The following is a 22,958-nucleotide window of genomic DNA, read 5'->3' as shown; positions in this document are numbered from 1 at the left end:
CAGAGTGGCAATGTGAGCAATGGGTGCAATCGGGTGGCATCATGAGCATCAGTTCGTCGGACTAAATGAGTCTATTTGTTATCTACTGTATCTCCTATCTCTGATCTGGTAGTGGCATTATTGCCCTAAAGGACATGGCATTTACTGGTAGTGGTACACTGACATGTGGTGGCAGACTGGCAGGTAAATAGGGGGCAACCACACAGAGACTGAAGCTGTGTCTGAAATGGCACCCTATTCCCTTCACACATTTTTTTACCAGAGCCCTACACTGCAAAAAGTGAATTCTAAGCAAGTCTAAATATATGCCAGGTTGGGACTAATAACAAGATCATCATCCAAGATGGCAGCATGTCAAGTCGTTTGTCTGTGACTAGTACATTTTAACCTACTAATAACCTATTTATTTATGGTTGAGTAACTTCCTTGTTGTGTAGTGCAAACTATTTTGTTTTTGCTGGTGTAAAAATCACAGGTCCTCCTCAACTCGGCACTTCATTACTTGAAGTTTACAAAAGTAACCCTATCTCTGGCTGGCCTGAGTTCCTTCTTCGTCCGCGGAGTGTCTCATCCAAGCTGCTCCTTTTTGCTCTTCGCCTGGCTGTCAGTGGCAGCTCAACAACCCCCAACCCGTTCTCTCAATCGACCTCAACACCCAATCTACTCACACGTGCAAATACTCACATTCAGACTCATACATACACGCTGTCCCTCTCTCCCCTTACCTTCGTTCGCCTCTATTTTTTACATTTGTCAGAGAAAAGGACAATTTTCGTGGTATTGCTTTGTGCACTGACTTTACTGAACTCTCTAGAAAACGAACATTGTCGCTGGGTGAGTACATCTGACAATGTGCTCTCTGGGTGAGTACATCTGACAATGTCCATTAGACATTTTGTATGTCCTCTCGTCCAAGTGCCGATGTATTTGTGGCATGATGTGTCCAGTACGAATTTGTGTCACTACCAAAGTCTAATGGTTTTAAATGACTGTTTTGTATTGTCTGGAAACTCACTTGTAGAATTCGCTTGCAAGTAGGTCTCTTAAAAAAGAGAAGCCGTGCAAGGTTATTAAACAGAGGTGCCTAGTTATTCTTATTTTGTTGATATCAGGTAACGTGCAACCTAAACTTGGCCCTGCTATGCAATGTATCCAACCCCCCTCTGATTTTAAATCAAGATCTGTTTTTGGTATTTTTCCTTTAACCTGTTTGGGCTGCAAGGGGCAGTATTGAGTAGCCAGATAAAAGGTGCCCATTTCAAACGGCCTCGTACTCAATTCTTGCTCGTACAATATGCATATTATTATTACCATTGGATAGAAAACACTCTCTAGTTTCTAAAACCGTTTGAATTTTTTCTCTGAGTGAAACAGAACTCATTCTGGAGCACATTTCCTGACCAGGAAGTGGAAAGTCTGAAATCAAGGCTCTGTTCTTCTTCCTGCCTATAAATGGGCATGAGATCTATTAGTATACATGCACGTCATACACCTTCCCCTGGATGTCAAGAGGCTGTGAGAGAAGAAATGAGGTGATTATCTTGGTCTGAGATGGACCACATCATCTTGGAATGACGTGTCCCCCATTTGCGGTACTCTGAAGAGCGCGAGGTGGACAGTGGGATTGCCTTCTGTTTAGCTGCCGTTATGGACGACTACTATCTCCGGCTTTGATTTTATTGGATACATGTCACCATATCATCGTAAAGTATGTTTTTTCAATATAGTTTCATCAGATTATTGAACATTTTTCGGGAGTTTTGCCGTGTTCCGTTCTCTTCCGTTGTTGACATGGAGAGATTCGCGCCACTTGGCTAGTGTGCTTGCTAAATGAAGAGGGAAAGTTGCCGTTCTAAATCCAAACAAGGATTGTTCTGGACAAAGGACACCTTGTCCAACATTCTGATGGAAGATCAGCAAAAGTAAGAAACATTTTATGATGCTATTTCATATATCTGTCGTAGATGTGAACTAGTCGTCGGCGCCCAAGTGTTTCTGGCTATTGTGGTAAGCTAATATAACGCTACATTTAGTTTTCGCTGTAAAACACTTAATAAATCGGAAATATTGGCTGGAATCACAAGATGCCTGTCTTTCATTTGCTGTACACTATGTATTTTTCAGAAATGTTTAATGATGAGTAATTAGGTATTTGACGTTGGTGTCTGTAAGTTTTATGGCTGCTTTCGGTGCAATTTCTGATTGTAGCTGCAATGTAAACTATGATTTATACCTGAAATATGCACATTTGTCTAACAAAACATATGCTATACAATAAATATGTTATCAGACTGTCATCTGATGAAGTTGTTTCTTGGTTAGTGGCTATTTATATCTTTATTTGGTCGAAATTGTGATAGCTACTGATGGAGTAAAAAACTGGTGGAGTAAAAAAAGTGGTGTCTTTTGCTAACGTGGTTAGCTAATAGATTTACATATTGTGTCTTCCCTGTAAAACATTTTAAAAGTCGGACATGTTGGCTGGATTCACAAGATGTGTACCTTTCATATGCTGTATTGGACTTGTTAATGTGTGAAAGTTAAATATTTAAAAATATATATATTTTGAATTTCGCGCCCTGCACTTGAGCTGGCTGTTGTCATAAGTGTACCGACGTCGGGCTTGCAGCTAGAAGAAGTTTTAAATGTACGCAGCTCTTGTCAAAAATTGATGGGGTTAGGATTTGGGCTAAATCAACTGATGCTGATGTAATTGTGTTTTCTGAAACCTGGCTCAGCAAGTCTGTTTTTGATAAGGATATTTGTATAAGTGGTTACAATGTTTATCGCACTGATCGGGTTAAGAAAGGTGGGGCTGTGGCTATATGTGTAAAGACTAAATTCCCTGTAAGTGTGGCAAAGTCTGAAACTAGTTGTAAACAGTTGGAATTTCTTGCTTATAATTAAGGTTTCAAATGGTCTCTCTATAACTGTGATTGGCTGTTATAGACCCCCCTCTGCTCTCGGTGATGCATTTTCTTCTTTGACCCACCTTATGTCTAAACTTCTTTACAGTGAAATGGTCTTGATTGGTGATCTCAACTGGTGTTGGTTAAAGCCGGTGTCTGATTATTTAAAAATGTTTTGTAATTCTATGAATCTTACCCAGTTGATTATTTCACCAACTCGCCCAAATCTTAAATTCCCAGATAAATCTACCCTGATTGATTTGAAATTGACAAATGCTCCACATAAATATTCTGCGATTGGTGTTTTTTGTAATGATTTAAGTGACGATTGTGCTGTTGTTGCTGTTCGAAATACTAAGGTTCCTAAGACCAACCCACGTTTTATTCGTAAGAGAAATTTGAAGTGTTTTAATGAGCAGGCTTTCTTTCATGATTTGTTTTATTTTGACTGGAGCAAGATTGAGCTTATCCCTGATGTGGAAACTGACTGGAAATTCTTTCATGATGGTTTTTTCCAAATAGTAAACAAACATGCCCCATTCCGCAGGTTCAGGGTTAAAGGTTGGGATAATCTGTGGTTTTCTTCTGAGCTGTCTTGTATTATTCGCGACCATAATCTAGCCTGGGCTAAAGCAAGGAAATCATGTTCTGATGCTGATTGGCTTATTTTTAGGCAGTTACGAAACAAGTGTTCTGTTCTTCTCAGGAAGGCCAAGTCTGAATATTTTATGTCTGTTACCACTGATAACCTGAATGACCCTAGAATGTTTTGGAAGACTATTAAGTCTATGTCTGGTAACAGTAATGTTAATGAATTACCGTCATGTGTTTTGAAGTACTCTGTTGCTGTATATGACAAAACTGAAATGCTGAATTGTTTCAATGACCACTTTGTATCATCTGGTAGGCTGTTTGATTCAGTGTCCTCTGTCTCTGTACAACCCTGTGTGGATGAACCAGTGAGAGCTGGTCAAACTTTTAGCTTTTTGCCATTCTCAGTGCAGGTGGTACATAAAGCCCTGAAATCCTTAGATCAAAGAAAGCCTGCCGGTCCTGATGTTTTGGATCCCTGCTTTTTAAATCTGGCAGCTGATTTCATAGCTGAACCACTTACATATCTGTTCAATCTAACCCTGGAATGTAATGAAATTCCAAAGATCTGGAAATCAGCATTTGTCCTGCCACTTTTAAAAGGGGGAGAGCCAACTCTTTTAAATAATTATAGGCCAATCTCAAAGCTGGCACCCCTGGTGAAAATACTTTTGAACAGCTAAAAAAGTTTTTATTTACTAGCTCTATTTTATCAATGTACCAATCGGGCTTCAGGAAGAAGCATAGCACAATTACAGCAGCCATGAAGGTTTTAAATTATATCACTGAACCCCTTGACAAAAAACAGCACTGTCTCAATTTTTATTGATCTTTCTAAGGCTTTTGATACACTTGATCATGCTATACTGAGGCAGAGATTGTCAAGTGTAGGTCTTTCGGAGCATGCAGTTGCATGGTTTGCTAACTATCTGTCTGATAGAACTCAGTGCACTCAATTTGATGGGCTTGTGTCTGTTAAATTGTCTGTCTTTAAGGGTGTGCACCAAGGCTCTGTACTTGGTCCTCTCTTATTCATTATTTATATAAATGATTTAGACAAAAATGTCCAAAATGCGCAACTTCATTTTTATGCTGATGATACTGTTATTTACTGTTGTGCCTCGTCTCTTACAAAAGCTTTCCAGAACTTGCAAACTGCTTTTTATACTGTTCAACATACCTTGTGTCAATTGAAGCTTATCTTCAATACTGACAAAACTAAACTAATGGTGTTTTCTAAAGCAAGAAATAGACCTCTGAACCTTTCACCTATTACTACCTGTCAGGGCAAGGAGATTGAGGTTGTAACCTCATATAAATATCTTGGAATTTTAATTGATGACTGCCTCTCTTTTAAATTGCATATTCAACAACTTACAAAAAAATTGAAAATCAAATTGGGATTGTATTTTAGGAATAAGGCCTGTTTTTCTTTTGAAGCCAGAAGGAGGCTAGTATCAGCTACATTTATGCCTTTACTAGACTATGGGGATATTTTATATATGAATGCTTCCGCTCAGTGTTTAAGATCAATTGACACCCTTTACCATGGCACTTTGAGATTTATTTTAAACTGCAAAACCCTTACGCACCACTGCACTTTGTATACCAGGGTTGGCTGGCCTTCTCTAGTCACTCGTAGGCTGATTTATAAAGCAATTTTGGGTTTACTACTGTCACGCCCTGGCCTTATTATTCTTTGTTTTCTTTATTATTTTAGTTAGGTCAGGGTGTGACATGGGGAATGTTTATGTTTTGTTGGTTTTGGGTGTTTATTTGGTAAAGGGGTTATGGGGTGTAGTAGATGGTTTTGTGTTGAGTGTATATGTCTAGAGTTGTCTATGTTGGTTAGTTATCTAGGAGAGTCTATGGTTACCTGAATGAGTTCCCAATTAGAGACAGCTGATTTCGGTTGTCTCTGATTGGGAGCCTTATTTAGGGTAGCCATAGGCTCTCATTGGTTGTGGGTAATTGTCTATGTAGAACGTTTGTAGCCTTTATGTATGTGCACAACGTTTGTAGCTTCACGGTCGTTTTGTTGTTTTGTTAAAGTGTTTTGTGTCGTGTTCATCTTCGTGTTGTTTAATAAAAGAAGATGGCTTATTTTCCAACTGCTGCATTTTGGTCCGTAAATCCTCCACACGATCGTGACAGAATTACCCACCATAGGACCAAGCGGCATGACCAGCGGCAACAGGAGAAATACAAGGATTCATGGACATGGGAGGAAATTTTAGACCGGGAAGTACCAGGAGAATATAACCGCCCCAAAGCTGAGCTGGAGGCAGCGAAAGCAGAGAGGCGGCGATATGAGGAGCTAGCTCGGAGACAGGAAAAGGAACCTACAAAGGATCTGGGCTACACTACGTGGGAGGAGATCGACAGGTGGGCGATCAACCCAGGGAGAGTGCCGGAGCCCGCCTGGGATTCTCTGGCGCAGTGCGAGGAGGGATACCGGCGAATGGAGGCAGCACGACGAAGCGGTAGGAAGCCTGTGGGAAAACCCAAAAAAATTCTTTGGGGGGGGATTAAAGGGAGAGTGGCGAAGTCAGGTAGGAAACCTGCGCCTACTCCCTGTAATTACCGTGGAGAGCGAGAGTACGGGCAGACACCGTGTTACGCAGTAGAGCGCACGGTGTCTCCTGTATGTGTGCATAGCCCGGTGCGGGTTATTCCACCTCCCCGCACTGGCAGGGCTAGATTGAGTATTGAGCCGGATGTCATGAAGCCGGCCCTACATATCTGGCCACCAGTGCGTCTCCTCGGGCCGGTTTACATGGCACCAGCCTTACGCATGGTGTCCCCGGTTCGCCTACATAGCCCGGTGCGGGTTATTCCACCTCCCCGCACTGGTCGGGCAACGGGGAGCATTCAACCAGGTAAGGTTGGGCAAGCTCAATGCTCAAGAGTGCCAGTACGCCTCCACGGTCCGGTATTTCCGGCACCACCTCCCCGCCCCAGCCTAGTACCTACAGTGTATACACTACGCACTAGGCTACCAGTGCGTATCCTAAGCCCTGTTCCTCCTCCACGCACTCTCCCTGTAGTGCGTGTATCTAGCCCGGTGCCTCCAGTTCCGGCCCCACGCACTAAGCTACCAGTGCGTCTCCAGAGTCCTGTGCATCCTGTTGCTGCTCCCCGCATTAGCCCTGAGATGCGTGTCCCCAGTCCGGTACCACCAGTTCCGGCCCCACGCACTAGGCCTAATGTGCGTCCCCAGGGTCCAGTATGCCCTGTTCCTGCTCCCCGCACTAGCCCTGAGATGCGTGTCCCCAGCCCGGTGCCACCAGTCCCGGCACCACGCACCAGGCCTACAGTGCGCCTCAGCCGGCAGGAGTCTGCCGTCTGCACAGCATTGACTGAACTGCTCGTCTCCCCAGCGCCATCTGAGCCATCCGTCTCCCCAGCGCCATCTGAGCCATCCGTCTCCCCAGCGCCATCTGAGCCATCCGTCTGCAATGAGCCTGCAAAGCCGCCCGTCTGCCATGAGCCTGCAAAGCCGCCCGTCTGCCATGAGCCCACTGAGCCGTCCGCCAGACAGGAGCCGCTAGAGCCGCCAGCCAGACAGGAGCCGCTAGAGCCGTCCGTCAGACAGGATCTGCCAGAGCCGCCAACCAGACAGGATCTGCCAGAGCCGCCAACCAGACAGGATCTGCCAGAGCCGCCAACCAGACAGGAGCAGCAAGATCCGTCAGCCAGCCATGAGCAGCCAGATCCGTCAGCTAGCCATGAGCAGCCAGATCCGTCAGCTAGCCATGAGCAGCCAGATCCGTCAGCTAGCCATGAGCAGCCAGATCCGTCAGCCAGCCATGAGCAGCCAGATCCGTCAGCCAGCCATGAGCAGCCAGATCAGTTAGCCAGCCATGAGCAGCCAGATCCGTTAGCCAGCCATGAGCAGCCAGATCTGTCAGCCAGCCATGGGCCGTCCCTCAGTCCGGAGCTGCAGTCCCTCAGTCCGGAGCTGCAGTCCCTCAGTCCGGAGCTGCCATTCCTCAGTCCGGAGCTGCCCCTTACCCTGGAGCTGCCCCTTACCCTGGTGCTGCCCCTTACCCTGGTGCTGCCCCTTACCCTGGTGCTGCCCCTTACCCTGGTACTGCCCCTGACCCTGGTACTGTCCCTGACCCTAGTACTGCCCCTTACCCTGGTACTGGTCCTTAGTCCGGAGCTGTCCCTTAGTCCGGAACTCCCCCTTAATGCAATGGGGTTAATGTGGAGGGGGGTCGTTTGGAGGAAGCCTAGGAGGTGGTTAGGTACTGTGGTGACGTGGGGACTACGACCAGAGCCGGAGCCGCCACCGTGGAGGGGAGCCCACCCAGACCCTCCCCTAGACTGTGTATGGTGCGCCCGGAGTTCGCGCCTCAAGGGGGGGGTTATGTCACGCCCTGGCCTTATTATTCTTTGTTTTCTTTATTATTTTAGTTAGGTCAGGGTGTGACATGGGGAATGTTTATGTTTTGTTGGTTTTGGGTGTTTATTTGGTAAAGGGGTTATGGGGTGTAGTAGATGGTTTTGTGTTGAGTGTATATGTCTAGAGTTGTCTATGTTGGTTAGTTATCTAGGAGAGTCTATGGTTACCTGAATGAGTTCCCAATTAGAGACAGCTGATTTCGGTTGTCTCTGATTGGGAGCCTTATTTAGGGTAGCCATAGGCTCTCATTGGTTGTGGGTAATTGTCTATGTAGAACGTTTGTAGCCTTTATGTATGTGCACAACGTTTGTAGCTTCACGGTCGTTTTGTTGTTTTGTTAAAGTGTTTTGTGTCGTGTTCATCTTCGTGTTGTTTAATAAAAGAAGATGGCTTATTTTCCAACTGCTGCATTTTGGTCCGTAAATCCTCCACACGATCGTGACAACTACCTTTTTATTTGGGCATTTTTATTGTTCAGAAATGTGTTAGGTACTCTCTTCGTTCGCTGGACTTTATCCTGCTAACTGTTCCAAATGTCCGAACTGAATTTGGTAAAAGGGCTTTTATGTACTCTGCGCCATTGTCTTGGAACGCCTTACAAAATACTTTTAAACTGGAAGAACTTGTCCAGATTGGTATTTTTAAATCACTGATGAATGATCTTGAGACTGATTCCCTGACCTGTCAATGTTTTTAATTTGTTGTTTTTGATTTTGTTATACTCTTGTGAATTCTATGGTTTTTACTAGATTACTTGTAGTTTTTCATAATTTTTTTTCATTCATAATCTTTGTAATGACTTGGTGCTGCCTATCTTGGCCAGGGCGCTCTTGAAAAAGAGATTTTAAATCTCAACGAGCCCTTCCTGGTTAAATAAAGGTTAAATAAATAAAATAAAAAAATGCCAACAACAGCTAGTTTTCAGTTGCCCCCCCCCCCCACTCAGACCACTCCCAGACCTAGCTGAATGTTTTAATTGAATACAAATCACAGTAAGGTACTTAATTGTTACCCAGAAATTATTTGATATTGAAATAAAAACTAATTTATTTGATATTGAGAAGTTGCATTGGACCTTTAAGGTAAACTATCTTGATAAATATAAATGACTTGCATTATGCTTTTTTAGGTTAAAATAATAAATTATCTGCCAATGACATTAGATAATTTAGCTTGGTAAGAAATATCACTCAATATAAGATATTTAGGCTTGCTTACATTTCACGTTTTGCAGTGTATGGGCCCTCATGTAGGGAATAGGGTACCATTCTGGATGCAGCTTGAGCCTCAGCTGGTTGGCATAAATGAGTCTGTCTCTAATCTGGGGGTGGCATCATTGCCCAAAAGGATATGAAAAGGAATAGGCCTACCTGATTAAAACTTTTTTCTATAGAAAATGTCCCCACTTTTGCTGGTCACAAGAGTATTTTGGAAATCTCCCTGCCATTTAAAATGCTCCTTCGCTTGCTCAGGTCACATAACATTCATATCTATTAAGACCTCTATTTCCCTAAAATTATTTCGTTTTTGAGTTGATGGATAAATATGTAGCTGTGTATGCCGGATATCTAAGTTCAATCACTGGAAAATATATTTTCGGATAGAATATACTTTAATGTCCCTGAGGGGAAAATATTTCCATTATCATGGGATATGTGATTTAACATGTGATCTTTAATTGGGATGTGTCCTGCAGGTCCTGGCTTCTCAGGCAGAGTCGTGGGCTGAGGTTCCTGAACCAGATGTATGTAGGGTGTACAACGTGCAGGTCCGCTGTATGCATATCAACAGCTCTGGGACCTGGAGTGACTGGAGCCACTCTCTATACACCACGCCTCACAACAGCAGAGGTATGTACAGTGTGTCTTCATCACATCGATGTCATTGAAACTGCATTTATACAAGTTAGTCTCATTGAGAGAAAAATCTATTCAGCAAGATACACATGTATTGTACATAACAGTTTTGACAACGTTGCTTTGACAAAACGCATCAGCAATACACCTTTGAAGGGAATTAAGCTGCTGTCCTGAAAGTTACTTGTAATTGCGCCAGCACACCACAACTATCAAGACTGACCTACTGTGTACAAAGAGCACATTAGCTCTCACAACCACAATGGATGGGTCATTTCAAAACCGTCATTATCCATGGTTTGTCGTGCGGTATAAGCTCTTTCTGACCCTGATCGAACTGTGACCTTGGGTGGTGTCTGTCTATCAGAATCACTGTTATTGAGTGCTGCAGCCAGCACTTTAATATGACCTTCTCTGATGGTTAGATCTGATAGAAAATGAAAGCCTCAGACATAGGTACATAAACACACACACACACACAAGTATGCATGCACACGCACACGCACAGAGTTGTAATATCTTTGTTCTGTTCTATCAGCTCCCGACCAGGGTCCTGATTTCTGGCGAGTGTTTCAGGAGGATCCAGCAAGGAACCAGACTAACGTCACTCTTCTCTTCAAGGTACAGTCCATAGCCTACAGAGAACACATTAAAGATTGCACAATATGTGGTTTAAACGTCAACATCAAATAGTTACATTAATTGAACAGGTGTGTGAAGTTGCCTCCTCTCCTTTTTACTACATTAATGTCCTTAGTTTAGTCCGAAAATCCTATTGTTGGCTTCCCCAACACTTGTTTTGTCTGATCAAATAGTATAAGGAAGTAGCACATTGGATAATGATTCCTCATTAGAGTCTTTGATAGCCTCTAAACTCTTCCCCATAGCATTTCCCCATAGTGGAGCCAACCTACTGTGTGGAGGGCCTTGTAGTACAGCACCAGGCCTCTGGGGGCATTGTGACTGAGGAGCGGATAGGCCTGGTGTCCTCCTACCGCTTTGAGTGGCGAGAGGAGGTCCACTCTGTGACGGTCAAGGCTCAGAACAGCCAGGGATACTCCACTAGGAACATCAACATGACTCTGGAGAGACACCCCAAACGTAAGGGAATGTATTTGTATAGGGCTGAAGAATTGTTATACTCAATACACAGATTACTAGTCAGTCAATTAAGAGTTAGTAGTTGAAAACATATATCTGAAAATACCACTTTCTTTGAAAATCTTTAAGAACTGGTTGTTTGTTTTCACATTTATTTTTATTAGTTGGTGTTTTTGGTTCATGTCTGCTAAATGACTTAAATGTAAATGTAAATGTAAGTCAGTTGAAATGCTAGGTGTGCTGCCATTGCAGTCATCAGGGAGACATAGCAGGCATGTTAATGTCAGTTAAAAGCCTGAGAGTGGACTAAAAGCCATTATCTCTGGCTTGGGATGTTCTCTTCCGAGGCCTAATAGCTGTTTGGAATTGATTGTAAAATGGAGCTCTTCTCAGCACAGGTCTCTGTGACACACCGTATTATTTGTGTGTGTGTTCTCCTGCTATTCATATTTTCATGAATAGCTAATTAGTTGAGAGGAAACCATTAACTGTGATACAAGTAGTGCTGGTACTATTAGTTTTCCTATTGAATTTTTTTTTGACGATGGGCCCAAAATAAAAAGCTGCTGTTCAGTTTATTTTATAGTCAAGGACAGAGGGGGAACACTCGTGTTGTGCTAATCCCCACGCATGTCAGAATTAGAAGAAAACACACGGTAGTAGAAGAAGAGTAACGGAAAATGTATATATAAATACAAACATGCTATTTTCTTTCTTTTTCCCTCCATCACTCTCCCTCCTTTTGCCTCTCTCCCTTCCCATGTCCTCCCTCTCTCCAGGCCAGTGTGTGCGTTCGTTCTGTGTGTCCCGTGTGAACAGTAGTTGTGTGGTCCTGTCATGGTCTCTGCAGCCCAACAGCAGTATACCGTGTTCCCTGGTCGTAGAGTGGTCGGGTCAGAACCACCAGAACAGACAGGGTCAGACCACAGTGGGCGGGGAGAGGTGGACCAGGGTCCCCCCTACTGACCAAGTCCTCTACCTACATGGTACATCATGTCGCTCTTTCTCAGTCTGTCTCTCTCTTTCTCAGCCTGTCTCTGTCTAAACCTCTCTTTCTGTTGTCAATCTTTCTGATTACTTCAAATCACATTTTATTTGTCACATGCGCCAAATAAAACAGGTGTAGACCTTACCGTGAAATGCTTACTGACAAGCCCTTAACCAACAGTGCAGTTCAATAAATAGAGTTGAGAAAATATTTTCTAAACAAACTAAAGTAAAAATCTATCAAATCAAATCAAAAAGTAACCAAATAAAATTACATAACAATAATGAAGCTATATACAGGGGGTACCAGTACTGAGTAAATGTGTCTGGGTACAAGTTAGTCGAGATAATTTGTAAAGTAACTATGTGTAACGGATGTGAAATGGCTAGCTAGTTAGCGGTGGTGCGCGCTAGCAGCCTTACAGTCGGTTACGTCACTTGCTCTGAAACCTAGAAGTAGTGGTTCCCCTTGCTCTGCAAGGGCCGCGGCTTTTGTGGAGCGATGGGTAACGACGCTTCGTGGGTGACTGTTGTTGATGTGTGCAGAAGGTCCCTGGTTCGCGCCCGGGTCGGTGCGAGGGGACGGTCTAAAGTTACACTGTTACATTGATGCTGTTGACCCAGATCACTGGTTGCTGCTGTCTTGCTCACATTGAGGGAGAGGTTGTTGTCTTGGCACCACACTGCCAGGTCTCGGACGTCCTCCCTATAGGCTGTCTCATCGTTGTCGGTGTTTAGGCCTACCACTGTTGTGACGTCAGAACTTAATGATGGTGTTGGAGTCGTGCTTGGCCACGCAGTCGTGGGTGAACAAGGAGTACAGGAGGGGACTAAGCACGCACCCCTTAGGGGCCCCAGTGTTGAGGATCAGCGTGGCAGATATGTTGTTGCATGATTCAGTGTTGCTTGCCTCAAAGTGAGCATAAAAGGCATTTATTTCATCTGGTAGGCTCGCGTCACTGGACATCTCGCGGCCGAGCTTTCCTTTGTAGTCTGTAATATTTTTCAAGCCATGCCACATCCGACGAGCGTCAGAGCCGGTGTAGAGCTGAGGCTCCTGAGTGGCGCAGCAGTCTAAGCCACTGCATCTCAGTGCTAGAGGCATCACTACAGACCCTGGTTTGATCCCGGGCTGTATGACAAACGGCCGTGATCGGGAGTCCCATAGTCCCGTGCATAATTGGCCCAGTGTCGTCCGGGTTAGGGGAGGGTTTGGCCGGCGTAGGCCGTCATTGTAAAATAAGAATTTGTTCTTAACTGACTTGCCTGGTTAAATAAAAAAGTAGGTATTCAACCTTAGTCCTGTATTTACGCTTTGCCTGTTTGATGGTTCGTCTGAGGGCATAGCGGGATTTTTTATAAGCGTCCGGATTAGTGTCCCGCTCCTTGAAAGCGGCAACTCTGGTCTTTAGCTCGGTGCGGATGTTGCCTGTAATCCATGGCTTCTGGTTGGGAAATGTACGTACGGTCATTGTGGGGATGATGTCGTTGATGTACTTATTGAGATATATACACTGCTCAAAAAAATAAAGGGAACACTTAAACAACACAATGTAACTCCAAGTCAATCACACTTCTGTGAAATCAAACTGTCCACTTAGGAAGCAACACTGATTGACAATAAATTTCACATGCTGTTGTGCAAATGGAATAGACAAAAGGTGGAAATTATAGGCAATTAGCAAGACATCCCCAAAAAAGGAGTGATTCTGCAGGTGGTGATCACAGACCACTTCTCAGTTCCTATGCTTCCTGGCTGATGTTTTGGTCACTTTTGAATGCTGGCGGTGCTCTCACTCTAGTGGTAGCATGAGACGGAGTCTACAACCCACACAAGTGGCTCAGGTAGTGCAGTTCATCCAGGATGGCACATCAATGCGAGCTGTGGCAAAAAGGTTTGCTGTGTCTGTCAGCGTAGTTTCCAGAGCATGGAGGCGCTACCAGGGGACAGGCCAGTACATCAGGAGACGTGGAGGAGGCCGTAGGAGGGCAACAACCCAGCAGCAGGACCGCTACCTCCGCCTTTGTGCAAGGAGGTGCACTGCCAGCGCCCTGCAAAATGACCTCCAGCAGGCCACAAATGTGCATGTGTCTGCTCAAACGGTCAGAAACAGACTCCATGAGGGTGGTATGAGGTATGAGGGCCCGACGTCCACAGGTGCTTACAGCCCAACACCGTGCAGGACGTTTGGCATTTGCCAGAGAACACCAAGATTGGCAAATTCGCCACTGGCGCCCTGTGCTCTTCACAGATGAAAGCAGGTTCACACTGAGCACATGAGCACATGTGACAGACGTGACAGAGTCTGGAGACGCCGTGGAGAACGTTCTGCTGCCTGCAACATCCTTCAGCATGACCGGTTTGGCGATGGGTCAGTCATGGTGTGGGGTGGCAGAGGTAACCTGACTGCCAATAGGTACCGAGATGAGATCCTCAGACCCCTTGTGAGACCATATGCTGACACATGCACATTTGTGGCCTGCTGGAGGTCATTTTGCAGGGCTCTGGCAGTGCACCTCCTTGCACAAAGGCGGAGGTAGCGGTCCTGCTGCTGGGTTGTTGCCCTCCTACGGCCTCCTCCACGTCTCCTGATGTGCTGGCCTGTCTCCTGGTAGCGCCTCCATGCTCTGGACACTACGCTGACAGACACAGCAAACCTTTTTGCCACAGCTCGCATTGATGTGCCATCCTGGATGAACTGCACTACCTGAGCCACTTGTGTGGGTTGTAGACTCCGTCTCATGCTACCACTAGAGTGAGAGCACCGCCAGCATTCAAAAGTGACCAAAACATCAGCCAGGAAGCATAGGAACTGAGAAGTGGTCTGTGGTCACCACCTGCAGAATCACTCCTTTTTTGGGGGTGTCTTGCTAATTGCCTATAATTTCCACCTTTTGTCTATTCCATTTGCACAACAGCATGTGAAAATTATTGTCAATCAGTGTTGCTTCCTAAGTGGACAGTTTGATTTCACAGAAGTGTGATTGACTTGGAGTTACATTGTGTTGTTTAAGTGTTCCCTTTATTTTTTTGAGCAGTGTATATATATATACATACACTCCTCAATGCCATTAGATGAATCCCAGAACATATTCCAGTCTGTGCTATCAAAACAGCCCTGTGAGTAGCATTCGCGTCATCTCACCACTTCCGTATTGAGCGAGTCACTGGTACTTCCTGCTTTAGTTTTTGCCTGTAAACAGGAATCAGGAGGATATAATTATGGTCAGATTTGTCAAATGGAGGGTCAGGGAGGGCGTCTCTGTATGTCTTTGTATGCATCTCTGTGTGTGGAGTAAAGGTGGTCTAGAGTTTTTTTCCCCTTTGGTTGCACATGTGACATGCTGGTGGAAATTAGGTAAAACGGATTTAAAGTTTGCCTGTATTAAAGTCTCCGGCCACAAGGAGCGCCGCTTCTGGATGAGCATTTTCTGGTTTGCTTATGGCCTTATTCAGTTCGTTGAGTGTGGTCTTAGTGCCTGCATCGGTATGTGGTGGTAAATAGACGGCTACGAATAATATAGATAGTGTGGTCTACAGCTTATGATGAGGTATTCTACCTCTGGCAAGCAATACCTCGAGACTTCTTTAATATTTGACATCGCGAATCAGCAGTTAATGACAAATAGACTCACACCCACGCCCCTCGTCTTACGAGACGTAGCTGCTCTGTCCTGCCGATGCTGGTGCCGTCATTCAGCTGCGTCTCGGTAAAACATAAGATATTACAGTTTTTAATGTACCGTTGGTAGGATAGTCTTAATCGTAGATCGTCGAGTTTGTTTTCCAATGTTTGCACGTTAGCCAATAATACGGAGGGAAGTGGTGGTTTACCTACTTGTTAGCGAATTCTTACAAGGTACCCCATCCTCCTCCCCCTTTTCTTCACGTTGGTGACGGGGATTTTGGCCTTGTCTTGACAAAGCAATATATCCTTCGCGTTGGACTCATTAAAGAAAAAATAATTGTCCAGTTCGAGGTGAGTAATCTTTGTTCTGATGTCCAGGAGCTATTTTCGGTCATAATAGACGGTAGAAGCAACATTATGTACAAAATGACTTATAAAAAATGCGAAAAAATGGACAAAATAGCACAGTTGGTTAGGAGCCCGTAAAACGGCAGCCATCCCCTCCAGCGCCATTATATTCTCTCTCTGGGTCTCCTTTTCTTTCGCAACACTCAGTTACATTTAACATTTTATTCTAAATGGATCTAGAATGGCCTAAATAAACCCACACAACCACTATTTGATATTTGTCAAATTGAGGTGAATATTTCAGTCCACTTTGAGTTCCAGTTTGAGATTGTTGGCTGTGAATATCTGGCGCCCTCTAGTGACAATACATATTCATGCTTCAGTCTGATTGACTAATCTGAACATCTCTGTTCTCTGCCTTTATTTTCCAGGTGATTTCTATGGCTCTGAGGAGTATGTGTTCATCTTGTATCCAGTGTTTGCAGATGGAGAAGGCGAGCCAGTGTATACTAAAGGTAAGCTCTACTTTACCTCCAGGGATGAATACAACCAATACAATCCACCCGTACACCAATATCTCTGTAGGCTACAAATTGTATTTTATTTGTCACATACACGTGTTTAGCAGATGTTGTGGGTGTCGCAAAATGCTTTTGTTTCTAGCTCCAACACTGCAGTAATATCTAACAAGTAATATCTGCCTAGTGGTTAGCGCGTTGGGCCAGTAACCGAAAGGTTGCTGGATTGAATCCCCGAGCTGACAAGGTAAAAATCTGTCGTTCTGCCCCTGAACTAGGCAGTTAACCCACTGTTTCCTGATAGGCCGTCATTATAAATAAGAATTTGTTCTCAACTGACTTGCCTAGTTAAAAAATGTTTTAAAGTGACTAGTGTTCCATTATTAAAGTGGCCAGTGATTTCAAGTCTATGTATATTGGGCAGTAGGACATAAGTATGTTATATGTACATTGCAGCGTATCCCTTAGGGATATATATTTATTGAAGGTCCTCTGAATGTGATCCAATATGGATTGATTGATAGCCTTACCATGGTGTTGTCCTGTCCTCCAGCCTTTAGGGGGGCCAACGCTGGGCCTGCTGCCTACATGCTGATGATGATCATCGCCTTCCTTTCCGTTGTCCTCTTCGTCACCCTGGTCATATCCCAAAACCAGTAAGATTATATCTCATATAATTGATAAAACACCTTTTATACTGCTCAATAGCAGTGGTGTATTCTGTTACATAAGGACATTACTCAATAATTATATAACAGGTACTATGTGTAGTGTGTCTGTCACTAAGAAAGAGAGGACCTGTGGTTTTGGCCTCTGGGTAGGTGGTGAAGACTACAGTGGTCATTCTAGGTGTTAATTATTGATCTGAGGAACAGTCAGACACGCTGATTAGGAATGTAATTAGAGTCTACATGACATTGCAACAATAGAAAGAATGTCCCGAGGGTTCAATTACTGTCGTGATTGGCTGAATGTGTTCTGACAAAGAGGGAGACATGGAGAAAGGGGGTGAGAGGGGGCAGAGAGAGAGGGGAAAGGGAGAGATGGGTAGATGAAAGAGAGAGAGAGGTTTTGGATTGGAGACTGAGAGGCTCCCTGCCTTGTTGTTAACTCCTATTCTGTTTGAATCCCAGCATGAAGAAGTTCATGTGGAAGGATGTTCCCAACCCAAGCAACTGTTCCTGGGCCCAGGGGGTGGACTTCAGGAAGGTGAGATGGACAACTAACCCATTTACTCTCGAATATAACCCATTTACTCTTGAATATAACCCATTTACTCTTGAATATAACCCATTTACTCTTGAATATAATCATACTATCTCTAAATGGCAGAGACCATGAAAACCACACCACATTTACCAGAACACAATCCATATACAGATGTAGGATCTTAATTTGAGCTTGTTGGATACAACAGGAAAATAATACTGCAGCAACAGGAAATGTGTATTATAATTCATGGAGATTTTTGTAGGAGTTGATAAAAAAAAATCGTAAGGGAAAATCAAGTCTGAAATGTCAAAGTGGAAATTACGAACTTCAGAAGCCTTTTTAAAGTTCTCTTGCAACAGGGTGATCCAATTAAGACCACCTGTTGGGAAAGGGGGATACCTCTTCAGTTGTACAACTGAATGCATTCAACTGAAATGTGTCTTCCGAATTTAACCCAACCCCTCTGAATCAGATAGTTTCTGTGGGCTGCCATAAACAACATCCACTTCTTCGTGGCCCGGGGAACAGTGGGTTCTGCCTTGCTCAGAACAACAGATCTTTGCCTTGTTAACTCGGGGATTCGATCCAGCAACCTTTCAGTTATTGGTCCACGCTCTAACCACTAGGCTACCTGTAGGGCTGCTATTTAGATCAACTATTCTATAAACTACATGAACTCTATAGCTTACTTATGTTCCTAACTCTACTGTTCTTACTTATGTTCCTAACTCTACTGTTCTTACTTATGTTCCTAACTCTACTGTTCTTACTTATGTTCCTAACTCTACTGTTCTTGCTGTGTTCCTAACTCTACTGTTCTGTGGTCCTGTCCAGGCTGAGACTATGGAGCAGTTGTTCCGCCAACCAGGGGGCCCTCCAGCCTGGCCACCACTCCTCATCTCAGACACTATCTCCCAGGCCACCATCGTAGAGAAGACTTGTCCCCCAGCCCCAGACAAGGACAGCATCCTGATCCCAGCCTCCACCCCATCCCTCTTGGACTTAGAGGTGCCTGAGGTCCCAGAGGAGGAGGAGGAGACCCCCCAGCCCCCAGAGCTCCCCAGGAGTGTGGAGAGCTCATCCCAGTCGACAGTGACCTATGCTATGGTCCTGCTCTCAGACGACCCCTGCCGGCGCTACAAGCAGGACGGCAGCCTCAGCCGCTCCAGCGACGAGGGCAACTTCTCCGCCAACAACTCTGACATCTCCGGCTCCTTCCCCGGAGGCCTGTGGGAGCTGGAGAATTCCCATTCCCGAGCCGGAGAGTCGGACCTGGACCCACAGCGTTCACGCTCTTACAATTATGTGGAGGAGTTTTCTGAGACGTCGGAACAGGAGGATGAGGCCCTGGGAGGAGAGAGGGATGGGGGGATGGAGGAGAAGGACCTGTATTACCTGGGAATGGGCTACCAGGAGGAGAGTGAGGAAGAGGAGGAGGAGGAGGAGAAGAGGGAGGAAAACACAGGGGCTATGCTGCTCAAAGAGGTGGTGGTTCTGCGGAGAGAGGGCTCATCCATTGAGTCCAACCCTCTACTTGGGTGTCGGGACTCTATGTTTAGTGAGTCCAGTGACGAGGGGGCGGTGGTAGGGATGGGGATGAGTTCTGTCCCCCTCTACCTCCCACAGTTTAGAACTGCTCCCTCCAGGCCACTCAAAGCACAGGGCAGCACCCCCAAGCTGTAAGACCTGGTAGTGCCTAATGTATTGTTTAACTCTAAGGAGGGACAGCACTCAGGAGAGGCATAGACAATAGCCTGTGGCCGGTGTTCAGTCACTGGACCGTGGCTGTTTCTTAGATGACACCCTATTCCCTATATAGTATAGTGAACTTAGATCCCTATGGGCCCTGGGCAAAAGTAGTGCACTTATATCAGAAATGTAGAAAACAGGGACAAGGTGTCCGAGGGGGCTAGGCATACTAGGTGCTAGGCCTCTGCACACATCACAAGGAATAGGGTGCCATTTCATAAGCATGCTCCCTCCCTGTCTACAGTGGCACACTGCTACTCTGCACCTTCAGTCCACAGGAAGCCAGCTCTGTCGTGTATCAGAGCTGAGGAGAGGAGAAGAGACTCCTTTATCCAGCACTGCACACTTTCAGGAACTATTATGCTGGGATGAAGGGAACGTCATAAAAAAAAGAGAAAGAAAAAAGGCCTATTTTCTGAATAGGTCTATTTCCTTTCCGATGGCTGCTCTGAGCACAACACAAGCACATGATAGGATCGTGTCTCCAAGCAGGTGGTACTGAGTAGTTTGACTGGTGGCGCACAAACGATGATCATGATGATGCTGGTGAATTTGGATGCTTTTGGAACATTTACCGTAACTGTTGTGGAGAATTGCCGTTCGGATCTGCATTTGCATTGACTGAGCCCTCAAACAATGAATGTCGCTTTTCTTCGTTGTTTGCACTGTATTTGAAACTGTGTTACGATATGTAAAAAAAAAAAAATGTGCCATCTATTTCCATTGCGTGCCATTTGCTATTGAACAAGCTATTGCTAGATATACATTTGATGGAAGTACATTGTACATTTTGTACATTTTGAAACCAATGAATAAAAGGAAGACTATCCCTTACTGTGGAAGGCAGAATGATATTTAATGTTTATCAAGGTCCCTCGTCTATTTTTCGTGGTCAAAAGTAAATATGTATGGCCACTACTGTCGACTTATTGAGAAAAGGTTAACAAGTTGACGGTTTTCCGTGCTGAGAAAAATAAAATACAAAAGCATTTTCTCTTCCACCATTTCCAAGGCTATCAGTCACTCAGAGAGCAGAGAAAAAAACAGGTTAGGGTTGCAGACAGACAGTACTAGAAGATCCCGGAGCTGCCACCCTGAACCATTATTTTGTTGTATATTGACTTAGTCACCTGAAGAATGATATAATAACGCCATGTGATTGTTGCAGCCTGTAGGCTACTCACAGACCAGGGCTGTGCCTCTAACCTGTGGGAATGACATTACAGTGAGCAGCAGACGTGGGTGAGGTGGGTGGGCTGTCACTCTGTGTTAAGAAAGCCAGAGTTCAATGCGGAAGTGAAGGCCCTAGCTCCTGTAATAGAATAACCCGGGCAGCATTCCTGATTGAGTTTGCTAAGATGAAACCGATTGGATTGACTCGGGGGGGGGGGGCTTCATCCCTAAATGTCACATTACTAGTTTTGTAGTGCAATATGTAGGGAATAGGGTGCCATTTGGGATGCATACTGTGCCAGGCCCAGAGGGTTGTGAGGACACTAATGCTCTGTTGACACCTTCACACCTTATTATTTCTATCATTCCCTCACCATCTTTTATAACTGGGGAAGCGGCCATGTTGTGGCCATATCGTTATTGTGTTCTACTAGCCAGGGCTCTGTTTGAGGGAAGATGGAAACATTTCAGATTACTATCTCAATAACACTTGCCTTAGATCAGGTATTCCCAGGGTATGCGCAATGCCGTCGGGGGTACGTCAGATAGAACTGTGATTCACACGCGCAGACATTTAGAAACGAAACATGACAATTTGAAAAATAAGCCACAGGAGTTTTTTGAGCGAGAATAAAGACGACTTTCGAGTAGTAAGACGTGTGTAAAAGCAACAGATGCCATTAATAAGAAGGGGCTAGAAGTGTCTTATATGGTGAGCTACCGAGTGGCTAGGACAGGCAAGCCCCATACTATTGTGGAGGACTTAATCCTTCCTGCTGCTGCGGATATGGCTGGGACAATGCTGGGGAAAAAAGGCCTATAAAAGGCCTATAAAAAAACTATACAGACAATGCCTTCATCAAACAATACTGTTTTACAACGCATCAGTGACATGGCAGGAGATGTTTTTAAACAATTACTGCTTTGCATACAAGCCAGTGAATTCTATGCGTTACAGCTGGATGAGTCAACAGACGTAGCGGGCCTGGCACAGCTCTTGGTATATGTCCATTACGTTTATGGGGGGTCAATTAAGGAAGCCATCACCTTCTGCAAAACACTGGAAACCAGGACAACATGAGAGGATCTTTTTTTAAGTACTGGGCAGCTTTGTGAAATCAAATGGACTTTGGTGGTCAAGATGTGTTGGGATCTGTACTGATGGCACAAAAGCCATGACAGGGAGACATAGTGGAGTGGTAATGCGTGTGCAAGCAGTTGCTCCCGACGCCACTTGGGTACACTGCAGCATCCACCGAGAGGCTCTTGAGGCCAAGTGAATGCCTGACAGCTTGAAAGATGTTTTGGACACTTAAGTGAAAATGGTTAACTTTGTTAAAGCAAGACCCAAGCAAGGCCCCTGAACTCTCGTGTATTTTCGGCATTATGCAATGATATGGGCAGCGACCATGTAACGGTTTTACAACATACATAAGTGCGCTGGTTATCAAGGGGCAAAGTATTGACAAAATTTTTACAATTGAGAGACGAGCTTAAAGTTTTCTTTACGGACCATAATATTCACTTGTCTAACCACTTGCATGATGACGAGTTTCTCACATGACTGGCCTATCTGGGTGATGTGACACGGATGCCTTTTGCAACCACATACCTATGTGAGAGTGGATTCTCGGCCCTCACTAGCATGAAAACGAAATACAGGCACAGACTGTGTGGGAAATGATTTAAGACTCAGACTCTCTCCAATACAACCCAACATTGCAGAGTTATGTGCATCCTTTCAAGCACACCCTTCTCATTAACCTGTGGTGAGTTATTCACAATTTTTGTTGAACAAATAAGGTTTTATATGTAAGATGGCTAAATAAAGAGCAGAATTATTGATTATTATTATATTATTATTTGTGCCCTGGTCCTAAAAGAGCTCTTTGTCACTTCCCACGAGTCGGGTTGAGACAAAAACTCACACTCATTCTTATATAAATGTATCGTATAGTGTGTGTGTGGCAGGCTTACAATGATGGCAAAAAACAACATTTGAGAGTGCGCTGACCCCGGTGCTAGAGGAGGTATGCAGCTGGAGGTTGAATGTTTGAAGGGGTACGGGACTATAAAACGTTTGGGAACCACTGCCTTAGATAAAGGATAAATAGAACTTTGGTTTTAGAAGTGGAGGAGACATAATGTTTTAAAAAAATGTTTTTTTTATCCATTTGCCTTGTTTTGTATCACATTCCAATGATAAAACTGGGGGGACAAAAAGCAATTTCTGAATGTGGGGGTACATGTCCACAGAGAAAGTTGCGGCCCTGAATAGAAACATTAATAAAATGGACGGTGAGCTTGTGACGGAACCATGAGCCTTCGTTAGTGACTGTGAGATAGAGGCAGAAAAGGATAGCACAGGGCAGAATTGCCCATTCATGTAGAGTAGGCTAATGCTAGCTCCTTACTGTCCATTCACAAAGCTATCTCAAATCAAATTGTATTTGTAACATACACTGGATACAACCTTG

The 22,958-nt window shown here is 44.6% G+C and overlaps 1 protein-coding gene across 1 annotated transcript in view; it reads left to right on the top strand.

The window, feature by feature from the left end:
• LOC129855517 (leptin receptor-like) overlaps positions 1–20,309 on the top strand; it is an 81,127-nt gene extending 60,818 nt beyond the window's left edge. Inside the window, exons 13-20 of the mRNA XM_055923270.1 lie at positions 9,605–9,758; positions 10,303–10,385; positions 10,652–10,865; positions 11,645–11,851; positions 16,261–16,344; positions 16,901–17,003; positions 17,481–17,556; positions 18,394–20,309. Of these exons, the coding sequence (XP_055779245.1) occupies positions 9,605–9,758; positions 10,303–10,385; positions 10,652–10,865; positions 11,645–11,851; positions 16,261–16,344; positions 16,901–17,003; positions 17,481–17,556; positions 18,394–19,242 (1,770 nt within the window). The 3' untranslated portion in view covers positions 19,243–20,309. The remainder of the gene's footprint in view (positions 1–9,604; positions 9,759–10,302; positions 10,386–10,651; positions 10,866–11,644; positions 11,852–16,260; positions 16,345–16,900; positions 17,004–17,480; positions 17,557–18,393) is intronic.
• Positions 20,310–22,958: the final 2,649 nt, after the last annotated feature.

This window comes from Salvelinus fontinalis, chromosome 5 (assembly GCF_029448725.1).
Source record: "Salvelinus fontinalis isolate EN_2023a chromosome 5, ASM2944872v1, whole genome shotgun sequence".
NCBI lineage: Eukaryota > Metazoa > Chordata > Actinopteri > Salmoniformes > Salmonidae > Salvelinus > Salvelinus fontinalis.
The sequence above is the reverse complement of the archived record's forward strand: the minus strand, read 5'-3'. Positions and strand labels throughout refer to the sequence as shown.